Genomic DNA, 17,952 nt, shown 5'->3' with positions numbered 1-17,952 from the left:
GAGTTTCCAACAACAGCAATTCCCATCTATGAAATACACCCCAGAGCAGGAGCTACAAACCCACCTACTTCATGAGGTTTCAGACTTTGCACATTTGTGGACCATTGGAATCTTGCCCATGGAGATGCGGACCCTTGTTCTAGTGATGCTGAACAGAAACTAGTTCCCCAGTCACAAATTTGTGACCCCTATGGGTTTCCTTCCCACAATAAAAAAGGGCACACCTGGATCTCCTCTCAGCAGACAGGAAGTCTGAGTGTAGCCGAGGAAAAAGTAACTAATGGCACAGATTTCCTTGAGGACAATGCTTGCAGAGGTAGATGGCACCTGCACAGTCAACACCTCCAACCAGCAATGGCAAAGGGATGTTTAACTGGAGCAAGAAGCACATTCCTTCATGCACACTCCCCTTGTTTCATTAATAAGGAGTAATTTAATTGGAGCGACGCATTCGGGAAAGCTCAGGCAGCCAGCACAAAATATCCTTGAAATTTCTAAATTTAATAGTCATTAGTTTCCGAGCTTAGAAAATCCTGCATCCTAACATGAGGTGATTCTCTGCTACACATCTTCTTCAGAGACAAAAAGCAGCAGACTGCTAGGAAACATCGATTGCTTCGGAACAAAAGACTAAGTTTTGATCACACTTGGCCTATTGGACAAAATAAAGCTAAACCAAATGTTATATGTGTATGTGTGTGTGTGTGTGTATACACGATGCTGCCAAATCCAGTTTTATATTTAGGCTGCAAATTGCAGCACAACAATAGGTATCTGTGGTCATCTGGTTTAAAATGCAGCCTCTGTCAAATTTTTTTCAGAAATGAAGTGCAAATTTATTGCATGGGTAACAACTAAAAACATATTTAACCAGGAGCAAAAAGGCTATTTTCTGTAACTACCAGAGGCAGACATGTGAGACCTTTTCTGGCTTGATGCATTATGGAAAGTGAACTAATACTGCTAATATGACCTAGTGCTTTATGTCTGCTTGGAACAGATATGAATGTCTCTGCAAGGTGGCAGATAAAGGGTATCTGGAGAACAAACCTATTGATATCCCAGTAAGGGCACCACCTCTACTTTAGTTGCCATGTCTTCTTAAAAGCCTCCCTGCTTCTTTCAACCATTTTGTCACGTCAGAAATGCCCCCGTACCAGAAATGTCCTGCTCCCCAACATGATTTTCCAGTAGAGCATCCTAAAAGCTACAGGAATAACTGGGGTGGATTCTCACATATCAGAGCAAAGATATTTTTGTCCCTTGCCCTCAAGAGAAGCAGGGTTGAGTCGTTAGGGCAGTGCGTTATAATTAGTACTGCTGGGTTCTCCCTCTGATGGTGACACAGAACACAATCTTGGATGTTGGCCATCTTGCTTCAGTTTCCAAAAGGCCTATGCATCATATAGCCTTATTTCTCCCGTTCCCGGGCGGGGTCCTGTGCTCTTTGTAACATGTTGTCAGCCATGCCCTTGTGTTCCTATCTGAGGGTCGAAACCTGCCACGTGCCTGTTTCCCACAGAAAATGGCAGTTCGGCCGGAGCAGGGTACAGGACTTCTTTGTGACTTCTCAGCTCAAAAATAGTGTAGTGATGTGTTTGGCAGTGTTGCCTCCAAGACACAGAAAACATGCTGCCCGGACCAGCATCCAAGATGCCTGATACAAAAAACCCTACTTCTGGCTCACCAGTACCTACTGAATCCACTGGTGGAGGATAAACTGCAGGGCTCTGTGTGGCTGGCTCCATAGGGGTGGCAGCAGCCCTCTTCCCAAAGGTTAGTCCTAGTGGATAACAAGCCCAAAATGGGCACAGTGAAGGAAGCTTCTCCTTGAGTCTGTGGGTGGGTTGTGGAGCTCCTTGCCACAGAATGCATGCAGCATCTAGAAGTCCAAAGTTAACAGAAATTCAAAAGTGAATGGACAAATTCCCTGGAGAAAAAGCCACCATGGGCTATTGAATGCAAAGACATAAACTCGTATCACCTTTTTTTCCCCTCCACCCTTCTGCTTTGCTCTTTTTGGGTGACATTACTGTCTTTGAGAGAAAACCAGAGCTGTTCCTGGAGGGTGATCATCCCACAGACACCTTTTGGTCTAGCTGAGGTCGCTTCCTCCAGGAGCCCCTGGCACTACAAAAAGCAGAAATGCATATATGTATGCAAATTATTTGCAACTGTCTATTAGCATGCATGCAATAGCATAGAGTGCTGCTACGGAAATCCTGGCAGCTCTGGGCTTGTGCCTTTTAGCCTTGCTCTGCCACGGTACACAGGCACACAGGTGAGCTCTCCCTGGAGGCGTGGGATCCATCACGTGAGGATGGGTCTGAAAGCCTCCAGAGCCAAAGTCTGCCTAAAGGATTGGGCAGGGGGTGGCTGAGCAGTAGGCAGCAAAATTCAGAGCAGGCTGCTCCTGCTTGCTGCTGTTCCCATGGAAACAGGGGAAAGGCAGAGGAAACCCATCCCCAGCCTCTTTTGAAGATGAGCTTCTTCAGCAGCACCCCCGGCTGCCACACCTATTCCCATAGGAAGCAATGGCTGGCAATTCCCCTCGGATGCATCTCCTTGAGTGAGACCACCAGGCCTACGGACCGTTCCTTCCTGATCCCTGGCAACAGAGTGGGTGAGAGCAAACCGCTCATCCCAACCCCAAGGCTGAACCTCAGAGCTCAGAAAAAGTGAAGCAATTTCCAGCAAATTCTGCAGCTTATGCTTTTCCCCAGTTTGGATCTGGGGATATACCTGCAGGGACACCTGCTTTCCCAAGACTGTCAAGGAAGCTGGGGTCTACCTGCAATATCTGGACCTAAATGAGTCTGGAACCTTCCTGAGCTCTGTGTGTGTATCCCCTGAGGATGCTACTGTGAGTTTAGATGGAGGGTCTGAAGTCACTTTCCCACTCGTCCCTGCAACCAAGCAGGTTAGGTCTATGGATGAAATATGCTGCGGTCAGCTCTGTGATAGCTAGCTGAGCATCCTTGGGCCTGGTGGAGATCACACTGGAGCAAAGACACTGCCTTACCTAAGGTTTTCCCCTGAGTGCCAGCATTAGTGCTGATGGTCAGCCTTACCCCCCAGACGAGCTGGGGCTGCCCACGGATTAGAAAAACACAGCCGCAGCTCACGCAAAGCGCTCTTGGTCCTCCAAGCTCTCCCACTTCATCTCGAGGGGAGGAAAACCCCTGAAGCCCACCCGGCCGCCCCAGCCAGCCTGATGGCCCCTCGGTGGGGCTGGGAGCGGGACGCCTCCCTGGCAGCGCCGGAACGGCAGCTCTGCTGCCGGTGTGGCTCCCGAGGGGTGGTCGCACCGGGCTCCCTGCCCGCCGCCGGCGCTTCAAGGTCACTCGCCGCCCCGCTCGGGGCGGGCGCCGGATCCCGCCGCGCCCCCGTCCCATCCCATCCCATCCCATCCCATCCCATCCCATCCCATCCCATCCCATCCCATCCCACCCCATCCCATCCCCATCCCGTCCCCCCCGCCTCCGCCGCGGCCCTCCCACCGCGGCTCTGCCCGCCCTCCGCCGCGCCGGGCGCGGGAGCGGCAGCGGCGCGGCGCTGCGCTGCGGCGGGGCCGGGGGCCGGCGGGCGGCGAGCGCTGCCGCCGTGCCGCGGCTGGGGGCCATGCCGCCGCGCCGCCCGCCCGCCGCGCCGCCCCGCCGCCCGCCCGGCGACCGGCGAGGCAGCGCCCGGCGGCGGGCGGGATAATGCGGCTGCCCAGCCCGCAGGCACCGCCAGCGGGGCGCCCCCGCCGCCGCCGCCGCCATGTCCCCCCCGGCCTCGGCGGCCGCCGCCAGCGAGGGAGGCAGCAGCACGCCGGTGCCTCCGGAGGAGGAGGCGGAGGGGGCCCGAGAGGAGGTGAGGAGAGCGGCCGCCCCCCCCGCCCGGGGCTGCCCCCAACCACCCTCCCTCCCCGCCCGCTTTGCATGGCGCGCTCATTGACCGCCCCGCCGCGGGCCGGGCCGGGCTTTGCCCGCACAGGTACGGACCCCGTCGCCGGGAGCCCCTCTCCCCTCCTCCGGCTCCGGGGCTGCGGTGCGGGCCGGCGGCGGGGGCGAGGAAACCCGCCCGTCGGTCCACGCCGCCGGCATGCTGCCCGTCTCCATCGCTCGCCTGTCACCTCGGGCTCGTCCGCTGCCCCCGGGGCTGGAAGGGCTCAGCAGCCAGCGCCGCCCGGAGATGGGGCCGGGGACGGCTGGTGTGTAGGAGGAAGGGAGGAAATCACAAAAGGGAAACGCGGGGCGCAGCTTGGGCTCGCTGCAATGGGAAGAGGTTGTTACGCCCGGGAGAAATGAGTATGGAGACACCCCCCCGCCCCCCCCCCCCCCCCCGCTCTGGCTTTGGGGGGTGCCAGGAGGTAGCACAGCCGCCTGGGTCGCTGCGAGGGAAGACGCGGTGAGCAGCGGGGAGAGGGTTTGGGGACACGGTGAAGCCTGGGGTTGTCACTGGTGGCTGCTCCCAGCTGGAGCTTGGCTGGGGGGAGCAGAAGGTGCAGGCTAGGGCAGCCAGGTACCAGCACAGCCTTGCCTCCAGGTATGCTGCAGTCCCCCCCTCCCTGACTGATGAGTTTTCTGGAGTCCAGGCAGCAGACGCTAAAAAGGGTCAGGAGCGGGGTGCTCTGTGCACAGGGGGCAACACGGGGAGCCCCTTTGCGAGCCCCTTTGTCTGCCCCCACAGATCCTGCTTGCAGCTTGGGCTTCCCAAGAGGAGAGAAAGCAACCGCACTCACTAGCAAGACCCACCTTATGCCGTGGGGCCAGCGCCCCATGGAGGGCAGGTAGGCAGCGTAGGAAGGGCAGCATTCTCCTGGTGTGGTGGGTTGTCCTCACTGGGGAGACCACAGCTCAAAGGGCAGCTTGTGGGGGGTGCTCAGAAGCTGGCGCATCACTCGTCCTCTGCTGCTGAGGAGCTGCGGTTAGCAATTGCTGCATAATCCTGGTATTTTCTGCCTGCCTGGCTTAGGAAGAACATGCGTGCCCCTGCACGGTTATTCTATACATACAGACTTATATTTAGATATAAATAATTGTGGGAGAGGGATGCTGAAGTTCAAGGACTGGGAAACTGTACAAATACTGTATACTCTGTTCTGCCGCTGTTCCTCTCTCCCTGCTTCCGTTCAACAGCCCCCGGTGCCCTGAGCTCAGGCTCTCCAAACAGATCCTGAGCAGGGTAGCTAAGCCGTGAAGCACCTTTTTAGCATGAGGACATGCTTGTGCCATGCTGGGACATGGTCTGTTGGCCCCAGTGCCCTGGCAGAGCTGGTGCTACATTCAAGAGAGCACTGTAGCTGTTGAGAGGTGCCAGAGCAAGAGATGGTTTGAATGAAAGAAGCGTAGCAGGGGCAGTGCCTGGGTGAGTTTCCCTCGCCTACAGTGTCCCCTGGCTCGCAGGGATTATGAAAAGATCGTCTGGGCTTTGATTGCTTTGCGGTGGCTGCCAACTAGGGTGTCGGTATACTCTTACCCCGTGGGAGCAGGCAGAAGGGCCTGCACTGTCCATGACCTGCACTGTTTAGGCTAAGGGCACGCTTCCCATGGCCAGAAGCTATCACAGATTTGCATGAAGCAGCTGGTGGAGGAGAGGGAAGCTGCAGCCTCTCCTGACAGTGCCATGCTTGCTGGTGTCTCATCTGATGCAATGAGGAGAGGTCTTAGTGGGGAGCTTGGATTCATGGGCTGACCTAGGGCAATCCTCTTGTCTTCAGAAATACCGTGAGGGGAGGATGTTCCTGCTCCCCTATAGTGCCTGTGTAAGGCTGTATTGGCTGTGTGATGTCCTCATTTCCATTGGGACCAACTGCTGGTGTCCTGGGAGTGTGGCTGAATCCCACCATCCCCGTTGGCCAGGGCTGGCAGAGAGCTGGAGGAGATGACTGAGGAATGGAAAATGGGAAATTAGGTCTGACCTGTTTGAAGGTGTCTCACCTTGACATGTCTTGGAACACTGTAACTCAGAGCCATGCAGGGCTTCAGGTTCTTCTCAGCTTGTCCCAGCAAGGCAGGTAGCAAGAGCAAGAGCTAATGGCTAGACCTGGCTGTAGAGAGCTGGCTGAGCCCTTGTTCCCTGTTGACATCACGTGCATACACCTGCACTTGGTGGTGAGCTGAATCTCACTCAGCAACGCATTTCCACCTTGCAGGGTAGGATATGCCAAAAGGACAAGCTCTTCAGCCTGGGAACAAGCTAAAAAATGTCCTTGTCTGGCTGCGCAGGTGGGATCCGATGGAGAGAACCAGTCCTCCTCCAAGTTGCTGTGTAAAAAATGGAGACCTTGGTACCACTGCAGGAGCTGACTGCTGGCAGGGTTCCCTGGCTCCTAGATGCTCAGCCTTCCCCTTTCCTCTGCAGTTGGCAATGCTGCCAGCCTGGGGCTGAGCCAGCTCTTTCTTCTAGGCAGGTAGTTTCTGAATTTGGGCTGTAGGCATGTGGGGTGTGATGTGGGGATTTCCTGGGACCATGCTGACCAGGAGTTGCTAATGTCTGTCTGGGGCTTTGGAACACGGTGGCAGTTCCTAGAAAATACTGGATCCTCCCCACCTGCCTTGTTCTGGGGATTTGAGGTCAGAGGGGACAGGGCTTATTCATTTGTTGCATGATGTAAGCAAATTGGCAGGGCAGAGCCATTGAAACTGATGCTCAGGAGTCCCACTGGAGTCCCCTGCAAGCTGCTGCCACAGCCTGGCACTCAGGAGCTACCTGGGCCTTCAGGCTGCTGCTCTGGGACTTTTGATTCATTTTTTCAGTCCTGTAGAGGGTTTTCTCTAGGACACCTAACCCTGTGAATGCCGGGGTGTCTTGTAAAGCAAGGGTTTAGCATTCTGGGGGTGAATTGGAGATTTCAGGCTGGTCGCTGCAGGGAGAGGCAGGTGAGAGGTGCGGGAGGTGAGGACACGGGAACACTTGTTAAATGGAGGGACAGTAGATGGGGCCAGGGACAGGCTGTTTCAGAGAGGAGCTTTGTAGAGCTTGAAGGACTTCTGGAATTGTTTAGTGTTCAAAGTTGCAGGGTCAAGGTTGTAGGGGTGATGAAGGTATTTCGGCCCATGTGCTTGACCACTGAGATGCTGAGCGGGTTTGTCCCCTTGAGGCTTTTTTGAGAAGAGGATTCCCCAGACCTCAAAGTTTAGTGCAAGCAGTGATGGGGGTCCCCTCTTCTACTGCCTCTGCCCTGTGCATTGCGGGCATCTCCATTTGCTTCACAGCTGCTCGTAAGTCATCCCCTCCATCCCTTCCTATCCATCCCAGAGCAGCAGCTGCAGGTGTGGGATTCCATCTCCTTTCACCTCAGGGGCAACGTTGGAGGCAAACGCTATGTATGAGGGAGGGGAGGCTGCAGCAGCACTCTACCCCTTGCCCTTCCCAATGTGTGTTACAGTTAGCGCGCAGGTGCCTGGTAAGGGTTGTCCCATGTGTTCTACATGGTGAACTGAAGCACAGAGAAGAGCGTTGACTGGGGTCCCACAAAGGGGTTGGCCGAGCTATGGCTGGACCAGTTCTGCCCTCTAGCACTGCAGATGTTCAAGTGCACCTGCAATAGCGGATTTGCTCACCGCTCTCCAGTGCTCAAGCCTGAGCAATGAGGGAGACTCCCGGTGATGGAGGGAAACCCTGTTTGCAGTGAAGCGGGGCAAGCCTTTCACCTCATTCCATCAGATTGCAGCAGGCAGATGATGATGGCAATTATATCAGAGCCTGCTCTCCTCCCAGTGACACTGTTCTGGGACAGAAAGGATTTCCCTTTCCCCAGCTTTCTCATCTGCAAGTTTACTGTGCTGGACTTCTCCAAGGCTGGTTAAGAGCTTGAGGAAGCAACCTTATTCAGCTTCTTCTGCGGGGGGAAGCAATGGAGCCAGTTGTTTGCTCTTGTGAGCCCTTTGCAGCCTGGGAGAGGAGCAGGGATGCTGCAGTTCCTACTGGGATTAGACTCTGCAGCTGGCTCCTCCTCCATCTCTGCTGTGGTTGTATCCCCTGTCATTGGCATTTGGTCAGCTTTCAGAAACCCCACCAGCATGGCCGATGTGTATGTGTTTTACCTCAAAAGCCTAGGACAAAACTGGGTTGTAAACAGTTTACAGCAGGGGTTAGCATGACCCTGTAAAAGCGCTGCAGTATCTAAATGCTGCGTAGTCCTAGGAGGAGACTAATGCATGGACTAGAGCCCTGCTAACACAGTTCCTGGAACTGAGCCTGGGCTGCATCGCACTCCCTGCTCGCCCTGCTCCGGGTGGGTAACTGCAGCGGGGCTTGCCTGCCTCTTTGCAGGGCGACAGCCAGCATCGCCCTTCTGAGCAGGACGATGCAGGGAGTGCGGGATGTGAGGGGCCGTGGAGCGACTGGGAGGTGGAATTTGCTTTTCCGAGACGGACCTGGCCGAAGACCTGCCTCCTTGGTGCCCCTTCCCCAACTTGTCAAATGAGTGAGCTGAATGCTTTCCTTTATTCCTTGTGCTCCGTTTGCAGATCCCCCCAAACAAGGCACTGTTTCCGTGCAAGCCTTCTCACCCCACAGACGCCCCAGAGTTAGCATGTGCCTTGCATGTCCTGCTCAGATCCTCCGTGCTCCTCCTTTGGCTGAGCAGTCCCCTTAGAGCCTCACAGCCAGGGCTGCCGCTGCCGGGGAGGATTTGCAACGCAGAAGGCAGCTGTGGGAGAGGAAACCTTCAGGCGCCTGGGGAGTGGCACAGCAGTCCAGCGCGGGAGGGCCGTGCTGCAGCCGAGCAAAGGCAGAGGGATCTGGGCAGGCTCTTGTAAACGCAGCGTGGACCCGAGCAGGGAGGGCACAGCTCAGGTGGCTCTGCCTGCTGGGTGCCCCCCCAATTCCTCTCCTCGCTCCCTTTTCTCTTACCCAGGGTTCCCTTCTTGCCCCGTGACCATGAGGCTGCCGCAGTGGAGGGTCGCACTGGGAAGACTGGGGCCCACATGTGTCTGTGCCGGAGCTGCTGAGCAGAGCAGCCCCATGCCCCTCGCTATTGCCTGCAGACCAGCGCTACCCCACCTGCCTTCCCTGGGCTCTGTGTCTCTGTCACCAGCTCTCACTCTCAGCTGGTTGCCCCAAAGAGAGGGGCTCAGCACTACCGATGCTCAGAACCCTCAGTGGGATGTGCCATCATCCCCCTCGCCACCCCTCTGGATGTGCCGCTGGCTCCGCTCATCCCAGGCTGGCTGCTGGGCGCGCGGGAAGGGAAGGGAAGCTCCTTCCTTCAGGGAGAGAAAGCACTGTTGAAGATTTGGGCCAGATCCAACCCTGCTAATCGCAGTGGCAGAAGTCCCACTAGCATGGGGTGGACCAGGCTTTGGCAAAGTGTAGGGAGGAAAGATTAGCATGTGGGACTCTAGGGGACCAAGCCAGGGCTGAGGGGCTCTTCAGGGAGAGCAGGGGGGATTTTTTAGAGGAAAGAAGAGGCCCAGATCTGTCCCTAGACCTGCCAGTGACATTGTGACCTCTGGTTCTTGCTTTACTTTCACTTATCATGCAAGACTGTAAGTTACCCTCCTGCTTTCTAGCAGCATGAGCCCATTAAGTTCTTTGGGATCCCTGGATGAAAGACCTCTCCAGGCCAGTGCGCTCAGGAATGGAGGAGGGACAGGGCAAGACTTGGACTTCACTGCCCTGGGTGTTGTCATTACAGCTGGTGTTAGGCCCTACAATGGCAGTGGTGAGCTCAGGAGCCGTGCTGCATGCACTTGGGGAGGGAAAGCAAAGCTGAAAGCCTCTTAGTGAGTTTAGTGGCATCTGCACAAGGCTGGGGTTCTTGCTCTCTCAGGTCGCACCTTTGGAGATTGATGGGTTGGATGGTATTCTTGTTGGATGAAGTCTTTTGTGTAAGAAAGCAAATAACCTCCTTGCGTGTTCTCCCTCTGGGTCTGATATGGTCAGGTCTCACTGACCAAGCTGGATCAATACTTGAGACTTCAGGGTGTTGCAGAGAGTGACAGAGGTTTCCTTAAGTGGGGTTTTTTCCCAGGTCTTTGTGAGACCCTGCACAGTTCCTATGGTAAAAGCACCAGTGCAATCTCTTTCAGAAGTCCTATAGCTGAAGTCCTGCCCCTTCTACACCATGAAAGACCTGAGAGCAGTTTTTCCAGAAGTGTGGGCTGTCACACCCAAATCCCAGTGCAAGCAGGGACATTTGCTGGCAGCCGTGACTGGCCGCTTGCCCTCCCTGCTGCTGCCCTTCTCTTCCAGCCTGAACACCTTTTAGGACATTATTCCATATTCGCTTTCTCTCCCACCAGAGATGGCTGCGTTTCAGTTGTGGAAAAGTACTTTCCCATTTGTGTGGTTTATAAAGCACTTGCGAAGCACTTCAGAGCCCCTTGGGCTGCCAACTGTTGTGGTGGGAATCACCATTACCAAACAGAGGCCTTTCCAGCTGCAGAAGGTCTATTTCTGTACCTTACAGGCACCCCAGGCCACTTGTGCTGCCCTGGTAGGAGAAACCTGAATGTTGCTGTTGGTTGTTGGTGGGAAAGGGGGAGAGACTCGTGTGAGCAGTGAGAGGCATGGTGGGATGAGCTGTGGTGAGGTGTTCAGGTGGGACAACCCATCAGTTAGAGTTGCCTGCGCCGGTGGGATGGGTGCAGAAGCCGAGGTATGTGGGGGAGATCCCCCGGCCTCCATCTTGCTGTGCTTCAATACCCCTCCCCAGGACGGGGCAGTGGTGGGGGTTACTCCCCATTGAAGAATGGTGATGCTCGGGGTGCAGACCAGCAGAGTTGCCCTCTGCTGCTCTCCTCCACGTCCAGCTGAGCTCTGGCCGTCTCCAAAGGAGGGGCAGAGCACCGCGAAGGGAAGCAGGGGTGACCACTGCCCACACTGCGGGACTGTCATCCTGGGAGAGATCCTGGCCTCTGGCCTGCCCGTTAAGGCTCCGAGACCTATGGCATCTGCCATTTTGTCCCCGTTCACAGAGCTACAGGTGCCACCGCGGCACCCTGCTGCCTGCTCCCCTTCCCCCCTGCCGCTGCAGCCTACTGACTCCTCTCTTGTTTTCTCTCCCCTTCTCCTGGTCTGCCGGAGCAGCAGCGGCCAGTGAAGCAGTCCTTCAGCAAGTCCCTGTGCCGAGAGTCCCACTGGAAATGCCTGCTGCTGTCCCTCCTCATGTACGGCTGCATGGGAGCCATGACCTGGTGCCATGTCACCAAGGTGACCCGGCTGACCTTTGACAGCGCTTACAAGGGCAAGTCCATGATGTACCATGACAGCCCCTGTTCCAATGGCTACGTCTACATCCCCTTGGCCTTCCTGGTGATGCTCTACGTGGTGTACCTGGTGGAGTGCTGGCACTGCTACACCCGCAATGAGCTGCAGTACAAAGTGGACGTGGAGAGTGTGCACGAGCGCGTGCAGCGCATGCAGCAGGCAACCCCCTGCATCTGGTGGAAGGCCATCAGCTACCACTACGTACGCAGGACCCGGCAGGTTACCCGCTACCGCAACGGGGATGCCTACACCACCACCCAAGTGTATCACGAGCGGGTCAACACCCACGTGGCAGAGGCCGAGTTTGATTATTCCAATTGTGGAGTTAAGGACATCTCCAAGGACCTCATTGACTTGGAGAGCTACCCGGCCACACGGCTCCGCTTCACCAAGTGTTTCAGCTTTGCCAACGTGGAGTCGGAGAACTCCTATCTGACCCAGCGGGCCCGCTTCTTCACAGAGAATGAGGGCCTAGATGACTACATGGAGGCCAGGGAGGGTATGCACCTCAAAAACGTGGACTTCAAAGAATACATGGTGGCCTTTTCCGACCCAGACAACCTGCCTTGGTACGTATCCCACTATGTCTTCTGGGTGGCGGCTCTGCTGACCCTATCCTGGCCCCTGCGGGTGCTAAATGAGTACCGCACCTCCTACGTCCATTACCACGTGGAGAAACTCTTTGGATTCGACTACGTGGCGGTGACGCCGGCCGAGGAGCGCTCCTTCTGCCGCAGGATGCCCCGCGTCAACACGGTGGACAGCACCGAGCTGGAGTGGCACATCCGATCCAACCAGCAGCTGGTGCCCAGCTACTCAGAAGCGGTCCTGATGGACTTGGTGGGGCTTTCCGGTTGCACCAGCTACTCCGCTTGCCGGTACGGGGGCTACCGGCAGAACTGTGAGCGGTGCCACAGGACTATAAGCAGCTCCTCCATCTTCTCCCGCAGTGCTCTGAGCATCTGCAACGGCAGCCCCAGGATCCCCTTCAGCAGCAGCCGTTTCTCCCTGGGCCGCCTGTACGGCTCGCGACGCAGCTGCCTCTGGCAGAGCCGGAGCGGGAGCCTGAATGAGCAGAGCTGTCCCACCGAGCAGACCCGCCTCTCCAGCCAGGTGACTGTGGAGGAGGAAGACCCCCCTCCTTACCAGGATGCCCTCTACTTCCCCATCCTCATCGTGCACCGCAATGAAGGCTGCCTGAACCACGACCACCGTCACCTCCACCGGAACGGGTCCTGCGTGGAGACCTCACTGTGAAAGCAGAGGGCGGTGAGATCTTGTTGCCTGTTGCCTGGCCCGAGCCAGCACAGGATTTGGGGAGAGGAATGCAGGGGAGGGAGATGGCCCAGGAGGACATCAGGATGGAGCAGGACACGGCATCTCGCTCCGGCAGCCAGCAAATGCTCCCGCTGCCGTGGGTCTGACCTCTTGGAAGAGTGAGTGCTGATGCTCCCCCTGACATGGCATAGAATTCTAGACCGACCACCACATGCAAAAAAACCAAAACCAACCAAATCAACCCCAAAACCGTAATTCATGGCATCAAGATCCAAAGTGGGGAATAAAAGACAGGCCTGATGCAGGGAGGGGGGTGCTTTGGCTCCTGGCCCTGGCTCCAGACTGGCTTGTGCTCCAAGGAACCAGCAGCCACCAGAAAGTACCCTGCTGCACCTCTGCCCACCCCGCTGCCCATGCTGGAGCAAGACCCCTCGCAGGGTGGAGGGGAATGGGCCCTTTGGGAGCAGTGTGTTACTGCCTGTGCCTAAAGGTCTGGGGCATCCAGGCACATGGAGCTGAGCAGCAGGTTAGAGCAAAGGCTGACAGCCACAAATCCAGTTCTTCCCATTCCCCCAACCGTTCCCCACCCTCCCCACTCTTTTTTTTAGACCATGCTTCGACTGTTATTCTGTTCTCACTGCTGGGAATGGCACCGCCTCCAAAGGATCGCAGGCTCAGCTTCTTAGGAAGCCTCGGCACGCCAGCTCTGAGAGTCAGCATCCCCTAGGTAAAGGGCTTTTGGTTTGGGATTACAGCAGGCAGGCAGCCCCAGGGAAGGGATGAATGTGCAAACCCAGATGGAGCGGAGATCTGCGGCACTACTGATCCGCTTGCTGGAGGAGGGCTCAGCTGGAAAGAGAAAACGGGAGGCTGCCGGTGAGCCGGGGAAGGGGGAGAGGATGGCACTGGGACAGGCATTGTGGTAATAAGTGGCGTGTCAAGTGGCTGGGGTACCTTCCTGGCTTTGAAGTGTGTCCTAATTGGTTCCAACAAGCATCAAGGAAGGCTCTGGTAGGTTCAGCTGCAGTTCACCTATTGATAATAGAGCAGCAGGTTGGTGAATGTCTGCAAGAGTGAATTTTGCATGAGATCAGGCTGCGCTCTGGCTGCAGACCTGGCAGCCTGGTTTTGGCAGATAGCTCTGTGGGGCTGGGAGGGAGAAATGCAAAAGCACGCTGGAGCGTCTGGATCCTGGACTGGGAAAATGAGGAGCAAAGGGATTCCCCTTCTGTGGCACCCCACCATGGGTGCAGGACCCACCGCTGGGAGGCAGGGAGGCATCTGCCGTGAGGGATGCTCTGCAGAACAGAGGCTGGGGATACGTTAGAGGCAAACCTGCTTAAAACTAAGCAGTTTGCACTACAGAAGTTTTTTCAGAGAGGTGTCAGGCTGTGAGAAGTGAGGTGGCTTCTGTGTAGCCCATTAGCCCCTGGGTTCCTCTGCCTTGCTCTTGTCAGGGCAGGTTGGCCTGCTCTCAGCTCTGTGCTGCCCCTTCTATCCTGCTGGAAAGGATCTTGGTGACGTTGGGCAAGGAGCCTTCATGTCACTGAAGCTGCATCAGTGGCTGCAGCATGCAGGCACCCTGCTTTTCCTTCTCCGTCAACACATCCCCAGATCTCTCGTGTCCCTGTTCTCAGAAAAGCTGTCTCCTTCTCAGTCAGTGCTTTGGGGGAGTGCATGCCAAATCAGCCAGCGATTTCTCCAGACAGCACTGCTCCTCAGCCTCACCATGCTTCCCTCATCCACTGGGGCAAACTGTGGCTGAGAACAGCAGGTCTTGGGTGGCAAGAGCAAGTCCATTAGCACCTGGGCATTCGAGCTAGGTGTCTGCCTCTGCATCCATCACAGAAGGGCAAGATGTAACAGCAAACAGTAAGGCATTTCATTTAGTTCAGCCAGTCTTCCTCCTGCCAACTTAGTAATGAAGGGTCTGTTTCTCTAGTCATGCTGCTGTACAGCTTCCTCCCAGGTCTTGGGGAGGCTGCAAATGCACCCTTCCACCACATCACTCCTCTTTTGAAAATCATCTCTTGCTGGCAAGCCTGGAGTCGTCAGCACCTGTGGGAATTGTAAGCCTCCACTTGGCTTTGCCCCCAGAGTGGTCTGTTCTTCTGCTCTTTGTGCCTTGCGTGTCCTGGTTGGTGTCTCTTGCCCTTGTCCTCCTGGATCTCAACTCCTAGACTCCAAACAACAGTGGTTTGAACAGAAAGGCCCTTAAAATTCCACTCCTTTATGATTCTGTTTCGTAATCTGCCCCTATTATCGCTGCCAGACCTAGATGTTGGCTTAAATAAGAGGGTCCCTTTGAGAACAGGGAAGCGTAAGTTCTCCAGTGTGGGCACATCCTTCTCCTCGTTTTGTTCTCATCATTACTGGCACAGATTCACACTGGGTGAAAGCCGCTACAGCCCCCTTGGCTGCCCTGGGATTTTCTTGCTTAGCAATGACATTTGGTTTGTTGTGCGCTTGTGCTTTTCTCTCCAAGGGCCTAATGTAAGCCAAGGCCAATGCTGAGCGTCCTCGTGCCTCTGGGGAGATAATGGTGTGTGCTTGTATGTCCTGGTGAATCAGGAGAAGTTCAGTCAGTGGAGCTGCAATGGGTCATTAGTGAGAGACATGGTCCGCTTCTCCTTCCCAACACGTTTTCTTTGAATTTAGGCTGCGATGGTTCATCTGTCTATCTCCAGCCTCCAAGGTGCTTTGGACAGAAGGATTTATCAAAGGTTTGGCAGTTCTATTAGCTCCCTGGGGCAAAGACAGTCCTCAGAATAGGGACAGATTAGTAGGGGCTCTGTGTCCCCATCCTTTAGCACCTGCAGCAGAGTTCTGCTTTCAGGCACCTTGTCCTTGTCTCTTTCTAGGCTTCTTCATGAGATTGCCTCAATTTGTTCCTCTGGTCCCATTTTCACCCACGAAATCTTATTCTGGAGGTGATCTCTCCGGGTGGATACACGTTTCTTTGAGGCACGGCTGCTGCTCTGGCCTGCAGGATCCCTGCAGAGTCTTCCTGCTGCTGAACACTTTCCCCATGCACATAGTGCCAGCTGCAGCCGGGTCCCAGACGTAGTCCCAGTGCCACGGTCTGTGGCCATGCCAGAGCCACAGCACCCTGAGGAGAAGTGGGACCTCTCCCACCAGTGCGCTCTGCTGCACGCCAGGATTTCTCGGAGATCTCTTCCTCATATTCTTAGCCCTCCTACCCCACTGCACCTGGTGGAGCTGCCCCATCGGTCCACCCTACTCCATTCTTGCCAGGCTGGAGACCTTCCTGCCCTCTCTGAGGCTGAGGAAAGGGCGATGGCATGCTTGGGCATGGGAGGGGAGCAGGACTGGGCAGGATGGACAGGAGCTGCCTGGTGGCTTGGCAGAGAAGTGGTGGAACTGAAGAGGACAGACTGAAACTGCGGTTGTGCTCCCTCTCCTTCTCCCCGCTTGCAATGGCAGGGCAGCATGTCTAGCCAGGCAGGGAAGTTCATGGCAGACAACTGGGCTCTCCCTTCCCGCCCCCAGCATGGGACGCAGCCAGCAGAAAGGGTGTGCGTGTACAGGTTTCCTCCTAACTGTTGGCGAAGGACCCTAGTGCCCTGGGCAAAGGGCAGCTGATTTAATTCTCCTTGCAGCTCAGGTTATCAGCACAGATATCCAAAGACGGTCTGTCCCTGTTCTGGCGCACAGCCTCTCCGTGGTGGAGTGGTCCCATTTCCCCCGGCACACAGACATCCACCCGCCACAGCTCCAGGCTGAGGAGCAGTCAGGCGCCAGCTCTTCCTGCAGACTTGTATCTGCTCTCTGCTGTGTCTGTGTTGGTGACGACGATTCCTTTGGCAGCTCAGTCAATGGCCCAGTCTGCTCCTCTCATGATAGCCTGCTCCCTTCTATCTAACCTGAATTCTCCCTGCTGTATCTTAATCCCATTACTTCTCCTCCTTTGACTGGTGAGTTTAATTGGCTCTGCTCCTTTTCCCCATGGCCTTCGCGACACAAGCAGGCATTATCTGGTCTCTGCAGCCTTCCCTTCACCAATCCCAGTATCTTCTCTCCCCCAGGATCTTACTGGGCAAACCCTGGCTTTCGTGATGGTGCAGAAGTTTTCCCTGTGTAGCGAGTCAATCCTTCCTGCCCTGAGCCTGGCCTGGGCGAGAGTAGAGGGCCAAAGGTGCAAGCAATGCCTTGGTCTGTCAGGCTGGCTGTGTCCTCATTTCTGGTGCAGAAGATCTCTTCAAAGTGAGCAAAGTACACAGAGCTGCTGGCCCTTTACGCAAGGAAAGCAGGACAGCCCACATCACCCTTTGGGAAGGTGAAAGCCGAGTGCTTGTCAGTACAAGGGGGCAATAACTAGAGGATCTCTGCAGTCAGATGGCTTTGGGTTTTTCCATACATCATTCACCCGTTGCAGCTTTCCATGGGCCAAGGATCAGGCTCAGCATTGCGCTTGTCAGCAGGCTTTCCTCTCATATCGGGACAAGTGAAGTGGGAACGCTGCCAGCTCCTCTTCCTGGCGCTTCATGGCGTTAATACATCCCTAGAAGAGAGGTAGTCCTCACTGCTGCAAGGCTGGACGATAAGTTTGGGCTATTGGTGTTTCCTGTTGCTGCCAGTATATTTACCGGGTACTCAAAAGCTCTCCAGCTTTCCTAAACTAGAAAAAGAGAGAAAATGAGCATGTGAGAAGCTCTGGACTAGCTGATCTTCAAGACGCATCACCACTCATTTATCCATCTTTCAGCACACACTGGAAGCTTCCCAGATAGTGCCCAGCTCTTTGTTCATGCAGAACCAGGAGGTGACAACAACCAGCCTGATGGTTCTTCTTGAACCGACTGCATGTCCTGCAGACCATGCCAAGGAGGGACATTTCAGAGAGGGCTTTTGGGTTGAGCAACTGTAGGGGCATTTGTTAGGACAAGGAGAGAGAGTCTCATCTTACGGCCAACGTCAAAACTTCCAGAGTCACACACCAGACAAATACTCAGGATTAGTGCTGGGAAAGCTGCTGTTTTTCTGACTTCAAACAAGCACACACCCCTCCCTGTCCGCTCCCCATAAAATGCACGTTAGAGACCCACGCCATCCCTGCCCTCTTTGTTGTCTCTCCACTCATGCTGGAGACCCTGCAGAGCTGTTTAGTAACTCCGATGGGTGCCCATGGAGAGGGGACTGCAGGAAGAGGTTTATTAAGTGGAAGTTTAAGAAAGTTAGGTAGCATCCGATGCCAGTAAATTATAGCCTGCTGATTAGCCTCTGGGAAGAATAATATCTTTTAAGCTCTTCCTCCAGCCTTTCCAACCATGGCTTCAGTACTGCTGTCTAATATCACCAGGATGCTGCCTTACTTTTAGCAGGGTACGACCTTGCTGCAATGTGCTCCTACTCTGCTGCAGTAGCTGTGGTGCATGGGTCTGAAATACTACACCACCACCAAGAAGTTGTGTTACCAAAGAGCTATAAGTCTCAACTTGTGATACGTGCTTC

The 17,952-nt window shown here is 55.4% G+C and overlaps 1 protein-coding gene across 1 annotated transcript; it reads left to right on the top strand.

The window, feature by feature from the left end:
- Window positions 1–3,762: 3,762 nt before the first annotated feature.
- TMEM151B (transmembrane protein 151B) lies at window positions 3,763–12,526 on the top strand. Its single transcript, XM_059835661.1, has 2 exons — window positions 3,763–3,855; window positions 11,023–12,526. Exons 1-2 carry the CDS (start codon window positions 3,763–3,765, stop codon window positions 12,457–12,459), a joined length of 1,530 nt encoding a protein of 509 aa, XP_059691644.1. The 3' UTR covers window positions 12,460–12,526.
- The last annotated feature ends 5,426 nt before the right edge of the window (window positions 12,527–17,952 follow it).

This window comes from Gavia stellata, chromosome 2 (genome assembly GCF_030936135.1).
Source record: "Gavia stellata isolate bGavSte3 chromosome 2, bGavSte3.hap2, whole genome shotgun sequence".
NCBI classification, from domain to species: domain Eukaryota; kingdom Metazoa; phylum Chordata; class Aves; order Gaviiformes; family Gaviidae; genus Gavia; species Gavia stellata.
Note: the sequence above shows the minus strand (reverse complement) of the source record. Positions and strands in the feature narration are given on the sequence as shown.

Excerpts from the sequence above, each read along its gene's own strand:
- TMEM151B (XM_059835661.1), top strand. The coding sequence starts at position 3,763 with ATGTCCCCCCCGGCCTCGGCGGCCGCCGCCAGCGAGGGAGGCAGCAGC. Across the intron at positions 3,856-11,022 it reads CGGAGGGGGCCCGAGAGGAG|CAGCGGCCAGTGAAGCAGTC; the intron begins GTGAGGAGAGCG and ends CTGCCGGAGCAG.